Genomic DNA, 23891 nt, shown 5'->3' on the forward strand with positions numbered 1-23891 from the left:
CTCAGTTGCCCTCAAAAGTATTGGAACACTTGGTATTTCACAATTTTAATGTTTATTCCATTTAAAATACATTTTTTTTCCTCAAATTATCTTCCTTAACTCAAACTGAAAGCAAATCTCTACAACTTGATATAAATTAATTAAAAAATATAAAATCCAGCTTCCTGATGAAGTGGTGTAGAGGAGGATTTTCTTAAAAAGAAGACCTGAAAGTTCAGCTACAATTTGACAGAAAGTACATTTGAGATGAAAGCCTAGAATTGATGTTTTGGTGAAAGAAACTTTTGTATTTCTTCATAATTGATGTAAATAAAGTGCAAGACATATTCAGTGAAATGTTCATGTTTCCATCCCCTGACTTGTCTAAAGAAAACTGGCAATAAAACTGATTATTATTTACAGGTTTTGTCAAGTTTTAGAGATTTGCTTGCAGTTTGAGTTTGAGAAAGATAATTTTAGAAATTTTTATTCTTTATTTTTTGTATTTCTTGTATTTAAAATGGCATAAACAAAATAAAATGTGTGAAATTCCAAGTGTTCCAATACTTTTGGAGGGCACAGTATCCTAACCTTATGATGAGTGTAAAATGAGTGTGGTATTATTACTGCTTTCATTTAAGAATGTTTAATTTTCATTGTTGCTGCACTTTGTGTCAAATCATAGTCATATCATATATCATATTGATATGAAAATTCAGTAAGGTATATCTTCTATTACACATTCCAAAGGTGGAACTCTACTACTCTACTAGTGTTTACTAAGGTACACCCAAATATCTTGAGAGAGAGAGAGAGAGAGAGAGAGAGAGAGAGAGAGAGAGAGAGAGAGAGAGAGAGAGAGAGAGAGAGAGAGAGAGAGAGAGAGAGAGAGAGAGAGAAAAGAGTCACTTAGGTGCCTGGTCTTGAGAACCAGGGATCGTAGATTAAAAGCTTTTTTATCCCCTGGGAACTCTCCCTACCCACCTAAGCAGCTCAAGAATATGGACAGCCTGTATATGAGACATTTACATGACAATATTGAGATACGATAATTTGGCCATATTGTACAGCTCTACCGTCAACTAGCTGAAAACTTTGAATATTAATTTACATCTGCATTAAAAAAAATGCTGAAAGTGGCAGGGGCATTAAGAGGGCTGTAATTTGGGGGGTCAGCTTAAAAGAAAAAAAAAGAAGAATGCTTTAAAAGGTGGGGAGTATGGTGGGCAGAGCCCCTCCAGAAGCTGAAAGGCAAAAAAAGACAAATGCTTAAAAAGGTGGGGCGTATGGTGGACAGAGCCCCTCCAGAAGCTGAAAGGCAAAATAAGGAAAATGCTTAAAAAGTCAGCAGTCTGAAGCTGAAAGGTTTTAGTCATCCTCCCAAGAACCATTTTACTGAAAAAAGTCCAAAGGACCTAAATGACATGGTTAGATGGCGAGGAGCTTTTCCAGGCATGTGAGAGGCAAATAAAGAAAAATGCTTAAAAAGGCAGGGGGTCTGGGGAGGCAGAGCCCCCCAGAAGCTGAAAGGTTTTTGCCATGCTAATGCTCCCCTGAAGCATTTACTCAAAGTTTGAAGGATGTAAATGACATGGTGAGATGCTGACAAGCTTCGCTTGTTCATGTCCGCAACATATGCATATTAATAATAGTTTGTTCAATAATTCTAAATGGGCACATGGTGTTGCAGCCGTAGAGCTCTTGCCTCCTAAAAAATGAAGGTCCCTATTCAAGTCTACCTGTGCCCCAATCTTCAGCTATTGTTGGGACTCCAAGCAAAAACAGGAGCAGCCAAAGAAAAAAGATCAGTCTTACTACAGGCATATTTAGCATCACAAAACTTAATCCAAGGTAATGACGTGTGTTCCCAAAAAAACACTTAAAAAAAAAAGAAATAAAATGTTCCATTCACCTAAATATTTAAATGTTTTTATTATGACTGTTAAACCCGAGAATGTTTAAATTTGAGGGGAAAAAATATGATTTTCTTGAAATTTCAAATGGCTTTCTGTCAGTTGGTACAAAGTCAGTGACTAATACTCAAAAGTATTAAGCCAATACTTTTGATTAATTTGGGTGGAAATTGCACACACATAAAAAATAAATACATCTCTTGTAAGACTCCAACTCATACTCCAACAGTTTGACTGTATGTGTGACATCTTAAAGCCAAAGTCTGTGCATTATTTAATGATAAATACCCCCCCCCCCCCCCCCCCCCCCAAAAAAGTCCCATCTCCTAATGTTCACGGGTCAGGTCAGGTTGAGGAGCATAAGATGATTCTGTGCGTCCTTGTATCCACCACCTCATGGAACTGCAGAGTCCAGAAATATTAAGACTCACCAAGATCTGCAGTGAAACATGTTCTCAAAAGTGAAAACAAAAAACATACTTAAACACTGAAATAGCTTCTTCCTTTGTCTGCGACCCACCCCTCTGCAAAAACAGTTCATAAGCTCAGTTGTAAACCTTATTTACCTGTAGACCTAATAAAATTTAATGAGTTCTGAGGGTGGAGAAGTGTGTCACACTAAAGTGTCACCTCAGAATGATGCCACAAAACTACAGCCCAAAACACCCAACCTGACCTGACCCGACCTTCTTGGCTGACATCACATGCCTCCAAGTGTTATAAACAGCTGGATGTATCTAACTACGGTTTCTGATGAAGAAGACAAGTCAAATTAATGTAAAAACCAAGGAGATAAAACCCATAAATATCAGTGAGAAAATAAAAAGACATGAGAAAAGCAGGGACAGCAGAAGAGGAAGAGTCAAATAAAATGTCAGAAGATGCGAGTTGTGTTGATTGTGACCCGATAGTGTTCTCATTGTGGCTGGTGAGCACCACATGTTAAAAGAGAGCATCGTCGTCCTCAGGCACCGTCTCCTCCAGTCAAAAGACTCCCACATTCAAGCAGTTTTTCACAAGAGCATTTTCTGTGGCTGCCCATAATAATGTAAGAACCACAAACATGATGCTGATGCACGCCATGGAAACTTTTGTGATAAACAATGCCTTTTCACACATTTTAGAGATTTAAATGATCCTCATGTCGATAATCCACCTTGATAATCTTGCCCCCAGCTGCACTGTGCTTCAGCATCTGATGTGCATTTTGCATACATACAAAATACAATATATACTCAACCTCATTGTATCAGAAGCTGCATACTTGCATTTTTTTTTTTAATCATTTCTCACCAGAAAACTTGACCCCCCCATCTTCCGCCATGCATGGGCCTTTATGCTGCCTGGGCAATCACCCATTTCTCACAAACAATACAGAGACTGTTCGGCACTACTGTGTAGACATGCTCATGATGTTTGGGGAGAAAGAGTTGACAGAGTATGATGAGGACAGGAGGGAACCTGCTGAGCCTGTTATGACTAGGGCTACACTTAATGATTAATTTTTGCAATCAAATAATATGTAGACTTTTTTGATTTTTTTTTTTTAGTTTACCAATTATTTTTAGCTATACTTTATCAGTAAATCTACCAATAATAAAACCTTGTATTACAGTATTTTGACACAAAAAGTATCTATTTTTCAAATTTTATAAAAATCTCACCTATTTAAAGTGCCAAACAGGCATTCGTGGAAAAAACATGGAAGGCAATCTTGCACACAGCTCTGCCTCTTCCCAACACACATATACACAAATATACATATAGTCCTCACATATTTCATAGAGCTGCAACTACCAATTATCAGTTAGTCTGCTAATTATTTTATGGATGAATCCAGTAATTCTTTGATACATAAAATTTCAGAAAATTATGAAAATATTGATCAATGTTTCACGAACCTAAGATGCCATCCTCAAATGTCTTTTTTTCCCCCACAACAAAAGATACTCAGTTCTGTGTCAGAGAGGAGTGAAAAAAAACTAGACAACACTCAATTAAGGTGAAATATGAAAATACAGTATAGTTTAAAAAATGACTCAAAATAATTAATCAGTTATCAAAATAGTTGGAGATTAAATCAATTGTTTAATTGTTGCAAGTCTACTTTTGACACCTTTAATGAAAACCAGAAAACTTTCAGGCTTACATGTTACTGTATCTGTATTCAGTTCCATCAAAGTATTATTTCTAACGCTGCTGAGGAGGTCATGTGATCACCGACTTTTGCCTGAGAGCAGAATTACTCAAAACATTCTCTGTGGAACTATGCGGAAAAAACAAAATTATCAAGAGGAGGAACATATTTAATGTTGGTCTTGATCAGGATTTGTACGTGGATTTTTGAGCAGTACACATGCAGCAGTACATGTGCAAGGCACGAGTTCTTCGGGTATGTCCTTAAATACAGCGAGAGATTTTGCAGTTAACCCCAAATTATGCCAGTTAATCAATCAGAAGTTTCTAGAAACATCTACGCTGTTCAGAGGCACTGAATAAATCTACCTTCTGAATATCAGGAAAGATTGTAACTGATTTGTAAGTTACAAATCAGTTACAATCTTTTGCACCCAGAACAGCCTGCAGTGGGGGTATTTAGACTGAATTTTTTCAGGCAATGTACATGTAAATTTATGTTTACAACTGTAAGCTTTACTTACAAATATTAAACATATCAGCTTTTGAGTGCCCATGTGTCCTTGTGGTGCCTGCTACATCTATTTTAAACGTACCCTTTCCGAGCTCAAACATGTCTCCGTATTCAGTTTAATAACTTTTACTTTGCAATAGTCATTTGAGGATGACTTTCAAACACCTCAAAGCATGAAGTTTGTTAAAGAAAAACTCCCTCTTAATAAAAAGCACCGACAGTCACATGGGAATCCTCATCTAAAGTACATAAAAGACTGTTGTTCTAGATTACATAAATGGCTGCTGTGAAAACAGACACAGCGAGCGTTATCAAAAGTTACATTTAGGTAATTTTTGGGGGGATTAAATGTGCCAAATAGCATCTTACATTTGTTTTCTATGCTGTGGCAGCTAGCGTACACTAATGGGATTTCTTCACATGTATTCTACTTTCTCACTGTCTATCCATATGCATGCACACAGACTACGCCACCAAATCTTATTGGTAGATATTACAAAAAAAACAAAAACAAAACAAAAAAAACAAACAAACAAAAAAACCTAACATTTTATGAAAAACTCATGAGGTAATAAGAACCAAGTGTAACACTTTATACAAAAGTATTTATTCACAATAAAAATTTCATAATACACTATTCACCTATAACAAATGGTATTACAACATGCATAAAAAAGTAACTGTTGGAGACTTAAGTTATATTTCCCCCTTGTGGGCTATAATAGTACTGCACCTCTAAAAACAAGAACAGAATGCACCTAAAACATCATGCAGCTGAGGAGAGAAAGAAAGAACCAAGATGGTATGAAGACACACAACACACCATTTGGATTTCAATATGCATTATATCGTCACTGTGGTCACTAATCCATTTTAGGGATCAAATCAAGGTACCAAGTTTTAAGTAAAAACTGCACAGTTAATAACTGTAATCTTTGACTGGCTCATATTGTGTTGTTCATGTACTGGATATGTTCTTTAGTCAGTTATTATAAGTTCATCACAGCCCCAGTCCTCATAGCTCCCATCAGGAAGGTACCTGCGGATGATGATGGGGATCTTTCTGCTCCTGTTTGGTGGAAAGCTGCCGGTTAAAAACAGGCTCACAGATACAACAAAACATGCTCCTTTAGTGCCAACCAGAAAATTTAGAAATTCATTAAATATCACAGAGTTCAAACTACACAATCATCACTTACTTTAGTTCTTTCATAGCAATTTGTAAAGGGTCTGTTTCTCCCTCCAGCTCCACCATGACTGGTGCACACATCCTATTGGAAACAAGTCAGCACATTCAAAAGTACAGTACATACTGAAAACAAACCAGAAGAGCACTCCAAGTACACAACACTGCCATGGAACCAAACTCTAATTTAAACCCTGAACCAAACTCAGTCCAGTCTTGTGGACCGCCTGGTGGACTAGAAGTCCAACCGATTCATTATTTGGATCTCGACCAGGTGTCATGTTTGAAGGAAACCAGGCACCATCCCTACAGTGAGGCATGGTGGTGGCAGCATCATGCTGTGGGGATGTTTTCAGCATTAGGAACTGGGAGACTACTCAGGATTGAGGGAAAGATGAATGCAGAAATGTACAGACACATCCTGGATGAAAACCTGCTCCAGAGCGCTCTTGACCTCAGACTAGGGCAACGGTTACTTTTTCAGCAGGACAATGACTCCAAACACACAGCCAAGATATCAGAGGAGTGGCTTCAGGACAACTCTTTGAATGTCCTTGAGTGTCCGAGCCAGAGCCGAGACCTGAATCCAGCTGCACATCTCTGAAGAGATCTGAAAATGGCTGTGCACCGACCTTCCCCATCCAACCTGATGAAGCTTGAGAGGTGCTGCAAAGAGTAATGGGCAGAACTGCCAAAAGATAGGTGTGCCAAGCTTGTAGCATCATATTCAAGAAGACTCTAGGCTGTAACTGCTGCCAAAGGTGCGTCAAAGTATTGAGGAAAGGGTGTGAATACTTATGTACATGTGATTTCTTAGTTTTTTTTAATGTTTAATAAATTAGCAAAAATTGAGAAAAAAAAAACTTTTTCATGGTGTTATTTTGGGGTGCTGTGAATAGAATTTTGAGGGAAAAATGAACTTACATAAGGCTGTGACATAAAATGTGCAAAAAACTGAAGTGCCATGAATACTTTCTGGATGCACTGTATATGGATACTTGTTTTCCAGATATCTTAAGAACACTTAATCAGATTTTGATCAAACTTGGCAGCTACACTGGGTCTAAGGAGAGGAAGGAGTGATTTTACTTGAGTTTAGCCAACAATCAATGTCAAGTTTCTAACCCGATGCTAATATACAGGAAAGTAGTACTATAGAAGTACTATGGAAATTAGCTCAGATATTTTATTGTTATAACAATAAAATATCTGAACTTGGCTGTTTAAATGTGCATGTAACATTTTCTCTACATTGGATACTGTAAAATGTGGGCGTGGCATCAGTCAGCTATAAATAAATAAATGGGCTCTAATTCCTTCACTGATCATCCTGTTCAGATTTAAGTATCGTCCAAAAGGACACCAAACAACAAAATAGTCAATGTCAAAATATTTATGGCCCTAACAGTAATTTGATACATTAGTAAAAATCATTAATTTATAAATGGAAACAAAAATAAACCAATTAGCTACTGTCAAACTATGAGGGTTACGTTGTTTGATAAAATAGCACTCACGCTATCTGAAGGGCTCGTGTTCCCAGCACTCTGGCACGTTCATATTTAGTCATGTATGGTGTTGTGATCCTCTTCTGGTTTGCCTGCTGACCCTCTCCAGCTGGCAGGATCTGCACATTCTCCTGGTCTTCCTGATAATAACAGCCAAGCAAATACAGAATTTTATGAAGCCGATGCACAACCCATTAAAAAAAGTATAGCCAGTTTCCCATTGCCAATTTTTGGCCTCAATTGACATTCGCATTCCAAATACGATTGTCCACAACAGCCTAAAGCTGCGTGTCAAACAGTCATCACCAGATTATCGCAGATTTACAAGCGGCACTGAACACATCACCATGTGTAATGTGTGCATATAAGCTACATTCTGTGGTTATTACAAAACTCACGAAGCTAAAATGTAATATGAAAAATTGTTTTCTTGTGAAGAGTCAGTGTGGCATGCCTTTCATGGGATTACAGATGTATATTTCCATCAGAAATTTAAAGAGGTCAGCGAATGGTGCATCTTTCAACTGTGCGCACACACACTGACCACTGCACTCACTTCATAAAGAGCACAATGTGCACTGTACTTCAAATTTTTTTTTTTTTTTTAGATAGCAGTCTGGCATCATCACAATAACTGAGTTGGCCATTCAAGTGGACATGATTAATTAGAAGAAATAATAAATCCATGCATATCAACGCCATCTGTGCATTTAAAACAGACATGTGGCGTGTGCAGTCTGATACAGATATGCAACAAATACAGCCCATATGCAAAACTCTGCAGTGTTTAGCCATAGCGATGAGTAGGGTTGTGTGCCTCGGCATAGTTACATGCACCTCACAGCGCCATGCAAAAGCAGAGCTGCGCTAATCTCTCCCCACTGCCCCAGCGCACAGCTACTGCACACCCCTATGCAGGAACACTGTCCATTCAAGTCAGTGAAATCTCTCTGCCCCAAAACAGAAAACATCCTGCATTTTATTTTCATTTCAGCCTGTAATTATAACTTGGTTTCAAAGTGACAGCATGTCCACATGAACATTCAAGCAGAAACAACTTATTTCTAGATGCAACAATGAAATAAAAACCAAAGTCATCTGTAAAATTAAACTAAAAGATGGATATCAACCCCAGCTGCACAAATTACATCCAATTATTCACTTTTGTGGATCATGACGTGTCACAACAGAACAAGTTGTTTAAACATTTTCATTACCTTCACAATGGGTTACAATGGTCTGCAATGCCACAATTACCGCAGAGTGCTCACTACAGAATGTCCTGATTGGGTATCTGGTTGTTGTTATAGTCACTAGAGTAACCAGTCAGGTGTCAGAAATCAACAATGGGAGATCTGCTGAAAGCCACCTTGACACTTGCACAAATTTGATAACCGAACTGCTGCATAATTAGTCGTGCCAATGCAACCCGCTTTATCCCGCTGGATGCCGCGCTTTGTCCCGTTTGACGCCGGGTTATATAAACTAATCATATAGGTGATGACGCATTTGCTCTCATAACTTGACAGATGAAACCATCTCTCATCGCTCCCAGAATCACAGAGAAATCTGCAGCTGCAGCTTCTCTCATGCACGTCATGCGGTGGAAAACGCATTTGGAGTCTCAAAGGTAATTATTTATATTGTAATGGATTGGCAAAACAGCTGCATTGTCATCCTTCTTATGTGTTAGATCAGTGATTTTCAACCTTTTTTGAGTCGCGGCACCCTTTTAATATTTACAAAATCCTGTGGCACACCACCAACCAAAATAATATTATAATGCTATTACCTCTGGTTTTGCGCAAAACCCAATTATCGCAATAAAAAGCGATACAGAAAACACCGCATTTCGAAAATCCTCAAGCATTTTGCGCTCTGATCTCAAGTAGGGCTGTCACGATTAGGAATTTCTGGAGACGATTAATTGTCAGACAAATAATTGCGATTGACGAATATATTGTCTTTTTTTTTTTCTTTTTCCCCCTTCTTGAGGGGGAAAATGAGGTGGGCTTCATAGATAATTGGCAAAGCTTCTGGGGAAAACCTGGTCTTGTTAGGAGAGACGGCATCCTTCCCACTTTGGATGGAGCAGCTCTCATTTCTAGAAATCTGGCCAATTTTCTTAAATCCTCCAAACCGTGACTATCCAGGGTTGGGACCAGGAAGCAGAGTTGTAGTCTTACACACCTCTCTGCAGCTTCTCTCCCCCTGCCATCCCCTCATTACCCCATCCCCGTAGAGACGGTGCCTGCTCCCAGACTACCAATAACCAGCAAAAATCTATTTAAGCATAAAAATTCAAAAAGAAAAAATAATATAGCACCTTCAACTGCACCACAGACTAAAACTGTTAAATGTGGTCTATTAAACATTAGGTCTCTCTCTTCTAAGTCCCTGTTGGTAAATGATATAATAATTGATCAACATATTGATTTATTCTGCCTAACAGAAACCTGGTTACAGCAGGATGAATATGTTAGTTTAAATGAGTCAACACCCCCGAGTCACACTAACTGTCAGAATGCTCGTAGCACGGGCCGGGGCGGAGGATTAGCAGCAATCTTCCATTCCAGCTTATTAATTAATCCAAAACCCAGACAGAGCTTTAATTCATTTGAAAGCTTGACTCTTAGTCTTGTCCATCCAAATTGGAAGTCCCAAAAACCAGTTTTATTTGCTATTATCCACCTGGTCGTTACTGTGAGTTTCTCTGTGAATTTTCAGACCTTTTGTCTGACTTAGTGCTTAGCTCAGATAAGATAATTATAGTGGGCGATTTTAACATCCACACAGATGCTGAGAATGACAGCCTCAACACTGCATTTAATCTATTATTAGACTCTATTGGCTTTGCTCAAAAAGTAAATGAGTCCACCCACCACTTTAATCATATCTTAGATCTTGTTCTGACTTATGGTATGGAAATAGAAGACTTAACAGTATTCCCTGAAAACTCCCTTCTGTCTGATCATTTCTTAATAACATTTACATTTACTCTGATGGACTACCCAGCAGTGGGGAATAAGTTTCATTACACTAGAAGTCTTTCAGAAAGCGCTGTAACTAGGTTTAAGGATATGATTCCTTCTTTATGTTCTCTAATGCCATATACCAACACAGTGCAGAGTAGCTACCTAAACTCTGTAAGGGAGATAGAGTATCTCGTCAATAGTTTTACATCCTCATTGAAGACAACTTTGGATGCTGTAGCTCCTCTGAAAAAGAGAGCTTTAAATCAGAAGTGTCTGACTCCGTGGTATAACTCACAAACTCGTAGCTTAAAGCAGATAACCCGTAAGTTGGAGAGGAAATGGCGTCTCACTAATTTAGAAGATCTTCACTTAGCCTGGAAAAAGAGTCTGTTGCTCTATAAAAAAAAAGCCCTCCGTAAAGCTAGGACATCTTTCTACTCATTACTAATTGAAGAAAATAAGAACAACCCCAGGTTTCTTTTCAGCACTGTAGCCAGGCTGACAAAGAGTCAGAGCTCTATTGAGCTGAGTATTCCATTAACTTTAACTAGTAATGACTTCATGACTTTCTTTGCTAACAAAATTTTAACTATTAGAGAAAAAATTACTCATAACCATCCCAAAGACGTATCGTTATCTTTGGCTGCTTTCAGTGATGCCGGTATTTGGTTAGACACTTTCTCTCCGATTGTTCTGTCTGAGGTATTTTCATTAGTTACTTCATCCAAACCATCAACATGTTTATTAGACCCCATTCCTACCAGGCTGCTCAAGGAAGCCCTACCATTATTTAATGCTTCGATCTTAAATATGATCAATCTATCTTTGTTAGTTGGCTATGTACCACAGGCTTTTAAGGTGGCAGTAATTAAACCATTACTTAAAAAGCCATCACTTGACCCAGCTATCTTAGCTAATTATAGGCCAATCTCCAACCTTCCTTTTCTCTCAAAAATTCTTGAAAGGGTAGTTGTAAAACAGCTAACTGATCATCTGCAGAGGAATGGTCTATTTGAAGAGTTTCAGTCAGGTTTTAGAATTCATCATAGTACAGAAACAGCATTAGTGAAGGTTACAAATGATCTTCTTATGGCCTCGGACAGTGGACTCATCTCTGTGCTTGTTCTGTTAGACCTCAGTGCTGCTTTTGATACTGTTGACCATAAAATTTTATTACAGAGATTAGAGCATGCCATAGGTATTAAAGGCACTGCGCTGCGGTGGTTTGAATCATATTTGTCTAATAGATTACAATTTGTTCATGTAAATGGGGAATCTTCTTCACAGACTAAAGTTAATTATGGAGTTCCACAACTGTTTGTTGTGATTTGGCGCTATATAAAAAAATTGATTGATTGATTGATTGATTCTTTATATTCTACTATTGTAGTATAATTACACAACTCTGGAAGAACGTTTGGCTTCTGTGAGTGGAGAAACTGGGAATGGTGCAACATTTTTATTTTTATCTTCATTTTACATACAGTCCCAACTTTTTCTGATTTGTGGTTGTTTCTGTTGCATTTCTGAAATTGTTTATCCTCATCAGTCACGTTTTGTGCTTAAACACTGCATTAAGCCCATATTGATCAAATAAATACCTTTGGAAAATAACAGCTGTTAAAGTTCAGAGTTCTCACCTGCTTTTTGTGATCTCTGCGTCTGAACATTGTTTTTTTTTTTTGTGGCTCAGTTGATTCATATATTCTCATTTTTTAAATATGTTTTTAAAGATATTTGACCGTTTATTTCATCTCATGATCTCATAAATTCAGCATACGACGCGCACATGGTGTGAACAGGACAGTAACGGCAGAATCACACCTTTAGAGAAAGTTCAGAGAGAAGTAAAGGCAGCTTCACGTTTCCGTTTTGTTAACGTTCACTTGGGTTAAAATCCTCTCTCTGCTCCGCGCTCGCTGCGCACTGAACCTGCATTCAGGAATCTCCCTCACCCACCCCCTCCCTCGCAGTCTGCAGCCTGTTAACTCCACGCGCGCGCACACACAGGCACAGACACACACACCGACAGCTCCGCATTTTAGACGGCTTTTGAAGAAGACAGCACTGTTTTAATCGTCCGTCAGCCTCCTTGTTATTGTCCCGCCTTAAGACGAGAGCGAGGCTGCAGCCCATTTGACATCAGATTCTGAGTCATTTTATGATTTGTGGATAAAATAAATAATTCACGGTAATCGCGAATATGAAAAATACCCACGGCACCCTAGGGTGCCGCGGCACCCCGGTTGAGAATCACTGTGTTGTAGATGTAACATCTGGTTCAGATGCCCTGTGGCAATGAGACGCATTGACTCGTAGTGATACACAGTGTTTTCAAATAGTTTCAAATCAAATAAATTTTATTTATATAGCGCCAAATCACAACAAACAGTTGCCCCAAGGCACTTCATATTGCAAGGCAAAGCCATACAATAATTACAGAAAAACCCCAACTGTCAAACGACCCCCTGTGAGCAAGCACTTGGCGACAGTGGGAAGGAAAAACTCTTTTAATAGGAAGAAACCTCCAGCAGAACCAGGCTCAGGGAGGGGCAGTCTTCTGCTGGGACTGGTTGGGGCTGAAGGAGAGAACCAGGAAAAAGACATGCTGTGGAGGGGAGTAGAGATCAATCACTAATGATTAAATGCAGAGTGGTGCATACAGAGCAAAAAGAGAAAGAAACACTCAGTGCATTATGGGAACCCCCCAGCAGTCTAAGTCTATAGCAGCATAACTAAAGGATGGTTCAGGGTCACCTGATCCAGCCCTAACTATAAGCTTTAGCAAAAAGGAAAATTTTAAGCCTAATCTTAAAAGTACAGAGGGTGTCTGTCTCCCTGATCCGAATTGGGAGCTGGTTCCACAGGAGAGGAGCCTGAAAGCTGAAGGCTCTGCCTCCCATTCTACTCTTACAAACCCTAGGAACTACAAGTAAGCCTGCAGTCTGACAGCGAAGCGCTCTATTGGGGTGATATGGTACTATGAGGTCCCTAAGATAAGATGGGACCTGATTATTCAAAACCTTATAAGTAAGAAGAAGAATTTTAAATTCTATTCTAGAATTAACAGGAAGCCAATGAAGAGAGGCCAATATGGGTGAGATATGCTCTCTCCTTCTAGTCCCTGTCAGTACTCTAGCTGCAGCATTTTTAATTAACTGAAGGCTTTTCAGGGAACTTTTAGGACAACCTGATAATAATGAATTACAATAGTCCAGCCTAGAGGAAATAAATGCATGAATTAGTTTTTCAGCATCACTCTGAGACAAGACCTTTCTAATTTTAGAGATATTGCGCAAATGCAAAAAAGCAGTCCTACATATTTAATATGCGCATTGAATGACATATCCTGATCAAAAATGACTCCAAGATTTCTCACAGTATTACTAGAGGTCAGGGTAATGCCATCCAGAGTAAGGATCTGGTTAGACACCATGTTTCTAAGATTTGTGGGGCCAAGTACAATAACTTCAGTTTTATCTGAGTTTAAAAGCAGGAAATTAGAGGTCATCCATGTCTTTATGTCTGTAAGACAATCCTGCAGTTTAGCTAATTGGTGTGTCCCCTCTGGCTTCATGGATAGATAAAGCTGAGTATCATCTGTGTAACAATGAAAATTTAAGCAATGCTGTCTAATAATACTGCCTAAGGAAAGCATGTATAAAGTGAATAAAATTGGTCCTAGCACAGAACCTTGTGGAACTCCATAATTAACCTTAGTCTGTGAAGAGGATTCCCCATTTACATGAACAAACTGTAATCTATTAGATAAATATGATTCAAACCACCACAGCGCAGTGCCTTTAATAGCTATGGCATGCTCTAATCTCTGTAATAAAATTTTATGGTCAACAGTATCAAAAGCAGCACTGAGGTCTAACAGAACAAGCACAGAGATGAGTCCACTGTCTGAGGCCATAAGAAGATCATTTGTAACCTTCACTAATGCTGTTTCTGTACTATGATGAATTCTAAAACCTGACTGAAACTCTTCAAATAGACCATTCCTCTGCAGGTGATCAGTTAGCTGTTTTACAACTACCCTCTCAAGAATCTTTGAGAGAAAAGGAAGGTTGGAGATTGGCCTATAATTAGCTAAGATAGCTGGGTCAAGTGATGGCTTTTTAAGTAATGGTTTAATTACTGCCACCTTAAAAGCCTGTGGTACATAGCCAACTAATAAAGATAGATTGATCATATTTAAGATTGAAGCATTAATTAATGGTAGGGCTTCCTTGAGCAGCCTGGTAGGAATGGGGTCTAATAGACATGTTGATGGTTTGGATGAAGTAACTAATGAAAATAACTCAGACAGAACAATCGGAGAGAAAGAGTCTAACCAAATACCGGCATCACTGAAAGCAGCCAAAGATAACGATACGTCTTTGGGATGGTTATGAGTAATTTTTTCTCTAATAGTTAAAATTTTATTAGCAAAGAAAGTCATGAAGTCATTACTAGCTAAAGTTAAAGGAATACTCGGCTCAACAGAGCTCTGACTCTTTGTCAGCATGGCTACAGTGCTGAAAAGAAACCTGGGGTTGTTCTTATTTTCTTCAATTAGTGATGAGTAGTAAGATGTCCTAGCTTTACGGAGGGCTTTTTTATAGAGCAACAGACTCTTTCTCCAGGCTAAGTGAAGATCTTCTAAATTAGTGAGACGCCATTTCCTCTCCAACTTACGGGTTATCTGCTTTAAGCTGCGAGTTTGTGAGTTTTATACCACGGAGTCAGGCACTTCTGATTTAAAGCTCTCTTTTTCAGAGGAGCTACAGCATCCAAAGTTGTCTTCAATGAGGATGTAAAACTATTGACGAGATACTCTATCTCACTTACAGAGTTTAGGTAGCTACTCTGCACTGTGTTGGTATATGGCATTAGAGAACATAAAGAAGGAATCATATCCTTAAACCTAGTTACAGCGCTTTCTGAAAGACTTCTAGTGTAATGAAACTTATTCCCCACTGCTGGGTAGTCCATCAGAGTAAATGTAAACGTTATTAAGAAATGATCAGACAGAAGGGAGTTTTCAGGGAATACTGTTAAGTCTTCTATTTCCATACCATAAGTCAGAACAAGATCTAAGATATGATTAAAGTGGTGGGTGGACTCATTTACATTTTGAGCAAAGCCAATTGAGTCTAATAATAGATTAAATGCAGTGTTGAGGCTGTCATTCTCAGCATCTGTGTGGATGTTAAAATCACCCACTATAATTATCTGAGCTAAGCACTAAGTCAGACAAAAGGTCTGAAAATTCACAGAGAAACTCACAGTAACGACCAGGTGGATGATAGATAATAACAAATAAAACAGGTTTTTGGGACTTCCAATTTGGATGGACAAGACTAAGAGTCAAGCTTTCAAATGAATTAAAGCTCTGTCTGGGTTTTTGATTAATTAATAAGCTGGAATGGAAGATTGATGCTAATCCTCCCCCTCGGCCCGTGCTACAAGCATTCTGGCAGTTAGTGTGACTCGGGGGTGTTGACTCATTTAAGCTAACATATTCATCCTGCTGTAACCAGGTTTCTGTAAGGCAGAATAAATCAATATGTTGATTTATTCTTCTGGGTTTGAGTTTGCACAATGTTCACGTCTAGTTCACAAAATTAAAGCTTGCCAGAAGTTTTGAATGTTTCCCAATTTTCTTTGCAGACTTGCATGCAGCTGTGCACAGCTTACATGCAGCTGTGCACAGCTTACATGCATGCACACAGTTTACAAGTTTACTCACTGGCACACCAGATTGCGTGCCAGTTAATTTGTAACAGTTTTTAAAAATAAACACTGAATTTGAGTCCATGAGACTGTATGTTTTTCCCCAATAAAACAAACTAACAACAGCAAACTTTCATGCAAATTTCCAGGAGAAATGCTGGAGCATCTTGCATGAAGTATTTGTTAGAATTTCTTGCTGACAAGATTGGAGCCACTGAAGGTGTGCTCAGGCAGTTTATCAAATGCAGATGAAAGCTATTTCCAAAACTTTAGGCTGAAAGTTGAGTGTGATCTTAAAATATTTCTTAGACTGACCAACAGTTCACAGACTTTCTACACTGACTGAACTTAACATGCAAACTTACGTCTTCCACATTTTCTAGATCGTCTAAGCCCTCGTCTTCCTCTGCATCATCAAAGTCTCCATCAACAAAGCTACAAATAAAAAAAAAATTAGTTATCAAAATGACCTCATTTTTTAGAAAAACCATAACTGAGCTGCAATGATTTATTAATCACCTATTTAATCGATTAATCGTTGGCATTTTTTGAGTCCTTAAAAAAAAAAAAAAAAAAAAAAAAATCCAAATCCTGATTTCAGCTTCTTATATGCAAACAGTCTGATTTATTTTACGAGCTTCTTTACTCCTATCTGGCAGTAAAATGAACATCTCTGGGTTGAGGAGAAAACAAGAAATTTGAAGGCATCATCTTGGCATATGGAAAACCAATCAACATCTTTAACCATTTTATGAGTCTAATAACTAATGAATTAATCAAAAAAAATAAATCAATTAATTGAAATGTTTAGTTACCATAACAACAAAATGATATGACACATTTCTGAAGGCTAACAGGTTAGGTTTATCATACAGTTGTAACCCATCAATGCTATGTAGACAGTATGTATGCAAATATTTGTGCAAAATCAGAAGGTGGACCAAATTGGACATTTTTTTGTACATCCAAATGTAGTCACCACACACGAGGTTCTGATGTCTCACCTGCACAGTGACCTTGCAATTTTTTTTTTTTTTTAGATTTTGGTGTGTGCGAGGGGGATTCTTTAAAAAGCAGAAAACGTTTTGAAATTGAACAATACTTATGATATGGCCATACTTCTGAATTATGGTTTTGTACATTTCTGAAAGTCATACACAGTATCATAATTCCAAAAGGACCTGTGACATTAAGTTGGAAAATTTCCGAGTCTTTGGAACATATACATTGGTAGCAAATATCAAGATAATTAATAAAGACATAGCACATCCATAGAAAATAAAGGCTGCTGCAATGATACTGCAGCCACTGGGGGGAAAAAAAAAACTACACACACAAAGAGCAATGTCATAGGCCTGATTCAGAGATCAGAAAGTCACTGATCACATACAGAATTGTCCCTTGGCAGTGGAAGAAGTTGTCAATATACTCTCTTAGTGTGTCAATCTTGTGCTACACAAAATAAACTGTATACATTCAGCATCTGTGGCTATCCTTTAGTGGCAAGGAAGATCTCTCGATCGACTCCTGGACAGGATGGTGGACATGGAGATGACTGAATAGGCCCTGTCTTGACATACACTGTTTCTTATAGACAATGCATAATTACTGCAGGAAGCTTCTGTCAGTCGGGATCTTGCTCTCTCTCCTTCTTTTTCTCTGTGTTCATTTACATTTTTTCGAAAACTTCCAATCCAGTGCGAATCACTGCTCACCACCAGTGGATCAGTGGATGAAGTTGTGCTTCAGGAGGCCCGTTTTCCTTCACTCTGCTGGAAGTATAAGATCTGCGTGGGAACTCGGCTGTCATCCATCCTAACGATGTGACCCAATAAACCGAAGCTGGTTCTTGATGCCCACTCGATGCTCTGTCGCTGGGTTTGAGTCAGGACTCCTGAGGTCCTCAGACAACGCGGCGGCGGTAGGTTGTCCAAGTCTCACATCCGTACGTTCAACATACACAGTTTGGAAAGTCATTAACAGTCATGGAAGTATTGGAAAAAGAAAGCAAAAAGTGGATGGTAGAACCGGAGTGAGTAGACGAAGTCCAGGACAGAGATGTTATAAGGTGAATCATTAAGCTGAAGCTAGCTAGCTAAACGTTAACTGTGTGTGTTAGCACATGATATAAATATGAATAACTTATCCTCTTGTAGACAGTCATTACTTACTTATCCTCGTTGTCTGACATGTCTATGACTTTTTAGACGTCAACAAAATATCCGCAAACCTTCACTGAATGTTTATTTTTAAATTAACAAACATCAAACACAACTCTGACGCCTCCCTCCTCCTCCTTCTTCGTCTTCTTCTTCTTCTGCCTTGTTTATTAGCGGTTTGCAAACCTAGTGGTGCATTAACGCCACCTATTGAACTGGAATGCAAGAACGCAAACTGACAAAACAATAACCAAATAATAAATAAATAAATAAATAAAGCACCTATTTAGACAGAGACGCCTCCCAACTTAATCCTGCAATACCCAGATATTTTCCTGCTGATTTCCCATTGATTTTAATGTTCTCCGTCCTACTATGAACAAACGCTGACTTGTACTAGAAGGCTGAGGGAACTGAGGGCCACCTGCGGAGAAGTAGTTACACCCTTAATCACGGACACATTCTGCACTCCTGATCACACCTTCTAAATATGAGATCCCCAAATTCATTTTTAACTTTGTGGATTCTTGACTTAGTGGATAGTTTCAATAAATTCTTTGCTAATGTTGGGCCAACTCTGGCAGCTGAAATTCCACACAGCCCATGGGAAAATCAATAATTAATTGACAGAAATCCACACACGATGTTTCTTGGCCCAGTAGATGAAAGGGAAATTATTAAGGTAGTTAGTACATGTAAAAGTAAAAAGTCAATGGATCATAATGATGTACATATGTCTTTAGTAAAGCAAGTAATTACTGAAATTGCAAAACCATTAGCATATATTTTTAATAAATCATTTCAAACTGGAATTGTTCCAAACAGTATGAAAGTGGCAAAAGTAATACCTTTATTTAAATCTGGCAGCAAACATCTTTTTACAAATTACAGGCCTGTGTCTCTGTTGTTACAATTTTCTAAGATATTGGAAAAGCTTTACAATAGTAGATTGGATAAATTTATAGAACGACATAACTTGCTAGATGAAAGTCAATATGGTTTTAGAGCAGGTAGGTCCACTGCACTGGCATTGCTCGATTCAGTAGAAGAGATCAGTAGTCATGTGGACCAAAGGGAAATAGTAATAGGTTTATTTATTGACCTGAGAAAGGCTTTTGATACAATTGATCACAATATATTATTTCAAAAGATGGAACTGTACGGGATCAGAGGAGTGGCTTTGAACTGGATTAAAAATTACTTACAAAACTGGAAACAGTTTGTTAAACTCGGGGATTGCTGCTCTTCGTATCTGGACGTCGTTTGTGGGCTTTCTCAGGGTTCTGTTTTGGGACCAAAATTATTTATTTTGTACATTAATGATTTATGTAAAGTTTCGGATCTGTTTAAGGCAATTCTGTTTGCAGATGATACAACCCTGTTTTGTTCAGGCAAAATTTACAAAAATTATTGTCTGATTTACATACTGGAATGATAAAGTTAAAGAAATGGTTTGATATCAATAAATTATCACTAAATTTGTCTAAAACTAAAATAATGTTAATTGGGAATTACATTAAAGACATACAAATTCAGTTAAATATACAAGGGGTAATCATAGAGCGTGTCAAAGAAAATAAGTTCTTAGGTGTTATTATTGATGAATGAATTAATTGGAAAACTCATATTCAATATATTCAAACAAAAGTGTCAAAGGTATTGCAGTACTAAATAAGGTAAGGCATGTTTTTGATTGCAAAGCACTTCATACTCTGTATTGTTCATTGGTTGCTCCCTACTTGGCTTACTGTGCTGAAGTTTGGGGTAATAATTATAAAACTACACTGCAATCATTATTTATTCTCCAAAAAAGAGCATTAAGAACAATTCACAATGTAGGTTGTCAAGATCACACCAATTCATTGTTTATTAAATCTAAAATATTAAAACTTCACGATATGATTACGTTTAAGACAATTAATGTATAAAGTGAAAAATAAGCAACTGCCCCTCAGAATTCAAGAATTTTTCAAGGAGAGAGAGGGAAAATATAATTTAAGGGGCTTGTATTATTTAAAAATTGCTGGCGCTCGGACGACCAGGAAAGGTTTCTGTGTTTCTACACTCAACAAAAATATAAACGCAACACTTTTGGTTTTGCTCCCATTTTGTATGAGATGAACTCAAAGATCTAAAACTTTTTCCACATACACAATATCACCATTTCCCTCAAATATTGTTCACAAACCAGTCGAAATCTGTGATAGTGAGCACTTCTCCTTTGCTGAGATAATCCATCCCACCTCACAGGTGTGCCATATCAAAATGCTGATTAGACACCATGATTAGTGCACAGGTGTGCCTTAGACTGCCCACAATAAAAGGCCACTCTGAAAGGTGCAGTTTTATCACACAGCACAATGCCACAGATGTCGCAAGATTTGAGGGAGCGTGCAATTGGCATGCTGACAGCAGGAATGTCAACCAGAGCTGTTGCTCGTGTACTGAATGTTCATTTCTCTACCATAAGCCATCTCCAAAGGCGTTTCAGAGAATTTGGCAGTACATCCAACCAGCCTCACAACCGCAGACCACGTGTAACCACACCAGCCCAGGACATCCACATCCAGCATGTTCACCTCCAAGATCGTCTGAGACTAGCCACTCGGACAGCTGCTGAAACAATCAGTTTGCATAACCAAAGAATTTCTGCACAAACTGTCAGAAACCGTCTCAGGGAAGCTCATCTGCATGCTCGTCGTCCTCATCGGGGTCTTGACCTGACTCCAGTTCGTTGTCGTAACTGACTTGAGTGGGCAAATGCTCACATTCGCTGGCGTTTGGCACGTTGGAGAGGTGTTCTCTTCACGGATGAATCCCGGTTCACACTGTCCAGGGCAGATGGCAGACAGCGTGTGTGGTGTCGTGTGGGTGAGCGGTTTTCTGATGTCAATGTTGTGGATCGAGTGGCCCATGGTGGCGGTGGGGTTATGGTATGGGCAGGCATCTGTTATGGACGAAGAACACAGGTGCATTTTATTGATGGCATTTTGAATGCACAGAGATACCGTGACGAGATCCTGAGGCCCTGTTGTGTGGGCCGCCAGAAGAGGAGGTACTGCTGGCCCACCACCAGAGGGCGCCCTGCCTGAAGTGCGGGCTTCAGGCACGAGAGGGCGCTGCCGCCACGGACACAACCGGGAGTGACAGCTGTCACACATCAACTCCTGACAGCTGTCACCCATCTTCATTTCATCACTCCATAAAAGCTGGATGTCATCTCCACCTCGCTGCCGAGATATCATCTACCTGTGAAGGTAATTCTCTGCTAAACTGAAAACACTGACTAGTAGTCTGAACTTCTTTGCAGCCGTTTTCCTGTAAATGTTTCCTTATCTGTGGGATTGGTGTTTGGTGTGATCAGCGACGGCTTTGCTTCACACCCCAACCAGATAAGTGGTTAGACAGGAGTTGCACGTATGTGTGATTAGAGGTGGAGGTGACTTTCCACCTTCTGACTGTTTTTGTTACTGGGTGTGCACACACCCACATCTCACTGTTTGTGCTCCTCGCCAGCAGTACCAGATCCAACAGTTGGGGACGGTGATCACCTGGGAATTCAGAACTTGGCGGCTCCAGTATTCTCCGGGTTCTGTGGCGGTGGAAATCGCGTGGTTCCGGCTCTTCTCAGGACAGACGTCTTCTATCCTCGAGCCTGCCCACTCGTCACCTTGGTGTATTGACTGCTGTCAGATTCTGTGATTGTCTGTATCATCGTTGTGCACATTCACAACATTAAATTGTTACCTTTTGGCTCATCTATTGACCGTTCATTTGCGCCCCCTGTTGTGGGTCCGTGTCACTACACTTTCCCCAACAGGATATCTCGGCCAATCAATCCAGGGATTGTGTTTAATCATCCATGGGAAGCCCAAAATCACGCGGGAGGTAGAAGGAGTTTCAAAAAACTCAGTCTCCTCCCGGTGATTCCCAGACACTACCAGGGTTACAGGTAGTGTCTTGTGTGTGATAAAAGGGAGAAGAGTGCCATCTAGTGCTCGCACCTTCACTGGCGAAGAAAGCGCCACCAGAGGGAACCCTACCTCCCTTGCCCATCTGCTATCCAGCAGATTCCCTTCTGACCCCGTGTCCACCAGTGCTGGGGCTTGAAGGGTTAAATCCCCGCTCAGGATTGTAACTGGGAGTCGTGTTGAAAGATGTGTATGACCCACGTGAATGTTTTGCCCCCCCCCTCAGCCCAGTCTCTAAGGGTGGGCGTTTGTGATTGGCCGTCTGGGGTTGTGGCTCAGTGCCGCCGGAATTGTTTAGTATCCTCGGTTCCTCCCGGTGTAAACGCTAATGAGGAGGTTAAAGTCCCTCCCAATCTGACGGCGGTGCCGGTTGAGTACCACGATCTTGCTGATGTCTTCAGCAAGGATCTGGCGCTCACCCTTCCCCCGCACCGTCCGTACGATTGTGCCATTGATTTGGTCCCGGGCGTTGAGTTCCCATCCAGCAGGCTGTACAATCTCTCACGTCCCGAGCGCGAATCAATGGAAACCTACATCCGGGACTCATTAGCTGCCGGGTTGATCCGGAATTCCACCTCCCCGATGGGTGCAGGTTTCTTTTTTGTGGGCAAGAAAGATGGCGGACTCCGTCCATGCATTGATTACACGGGGCTGAACGACATAACGGTTCGTAATCGATACCCTTTACCCCTGTTGGATTCAGTGTTCACGCCCCTGCATGGAGCCCAAACTGGACCTCAGGAATGCGTACCACCTGGTTCGGATCCAGAAGGGAGACAAATGGAAGACGGCATTCAACACCCCATTAGGTCATTTTGAGTACCTGGTCATGCCGTTCGGCCTCACTAACGCCCCTGCGACGTTCCAAGCTTTGGTTAATGACGTCTTGCGGGACTTCCTGCACCGATTCGTCTTCGTATATCTGGATGACATACTCATCTTTTCCCCGGACCCTGAGACCCATGTCCAGCATGTACGTCAGGTCCTGCAGCGGTTGTTGGAGAACCGGCTGTTTGTGAAGGGTGAGAAGTGTGAGTTTCACCGCACCTCTTTGTCCTTCCTGGGGTTCATCATCTCCTCCAACTCCGTCGCCCCTGATCCGGCCAAGGTTGCGGCGGTGAGAGATTGGCCCCAACCAACAAGCTGTAGGAAGGTGCAACAGTTCCTCGGCTTTGCAAATTTCTACAGGAGGTTCATTAAGGGCTACAGTCAGGTAGTTAGCCCCCTGACAGCCCTGACCTCTCCAAAAGTCCCCTTCACCCGGTCGGATCGGTGCGAAGCCGCGTTCAAGGAGTTGAAACGCCGGTTCTCGTCTGCACCAGTTCTGGTGCAGCCCGACCCTAGCCGCCAGTTCGTGGTTGAAGTGGATGCCTCTGACTCAGGGATAGGAGCCGTGCTATCCCAGAGCGGAGAGACCGATAAGGTTCTTCACCCGTGTGCCTACTTTTCTCGCAGGTTGACCCCAGCTGAACGGAACTATGACGTCGGCAATCGAGAACTCCTTGCAGTGAAAGAGGCTCTTGAGGAGTGGAGACACCTGTTGGAGGGAGCGTCTGTGCCGTTTTTCACTGACAATCAGAACCTGGAGTATATCAGGACCGCCAAGCGGCTGAACCCCAGGCAAGCCTGCTGGTCACTGTTCTTCGGGCGTTTTGACTTCTGAATCACCTACCGCCCCGGGACCAAGAACCAGAGATCGGATGCCTTGTCCCGGGTGCATGAAGATGAGGTCAAGACTGAGCTGTTGGATCCACCGGAGCCCATCATTCCGGAGTCCACTATCATGGCCACCCTCACCTAGGACGTGGAGAAGACCGTCCGGGAGGCCC

At 40.3% G+C, this 23891-nt stretch overlaps 1 protein-coding gene across 1 annotated transcript; it reads right to left on the reverse strand.

Moving 5' to 3' along the window:
• Positions 1–5129: 5129 nt before the first annotated feature.
• polr2f (polymerase (RNA) II (DNA directed) polypeptide F) lies at positions 5130–18242 on the reverse strand. The gene is made up of 5 exons (XM_034189644.1): positions 18104–18242; positions 16298–16367; positions 7246–7376; positions 5742–5813; positions 5130–5611 (listed from the first exon to the last, which is right to left on the reverse strand). The coding sequence occupies exons 1-5, from the start codon at positions 18121–18123 to the stop codon at positions 5521–5523; spliced, it is 384 nt and encodes a 127-aa protein (XP_034045535.1). The 5' UTR covers positions 18124–18242; the 3' UTR covers positions 5130–5520.
• Positions 18243–23891: the final 5649 nt, after the last annotated feature.

Source organism: Thalassophryne amazonica, chromosome 16, assembly GCF_902500255.1.
Source record: "Thalassophryne amazonica chromosome 16, fThaAma1.1, whole genome shotgun sequence".
Lineage (NCBI taxonomy): Eukaryota > Metazoa > Chordata > Actinopteri > Batrachoidiformes > Batrachoididae > Thalassophryne > Thalassophryne amazonica.

What these genes read in the sequence shown, in the direction of transcription:
- polr2f (XM_034189644.1), bottom strand. Translation starts at nt 18,123, where the DNA reads ATGTCAGACAACGAGGATAA. An exon ending in ATCTAGAAAATGTGGAAGAC is followed by an intron (nt 7,377 to 16,297) that starts GTAAGTTTGCAT and finishes TGTTATTATCAG; the next exon opens with GAAGACCAGGAGAATGTGCA. An exon ending in ATTGCTATGAAAGAACTAAA is followed by an intron (nt 5,612 to 5,741) that starts GTAAGTGATGAT and finishes TCCACCAAACAG; the next exon opens with GAGCAGAAAGATCCCCATCA.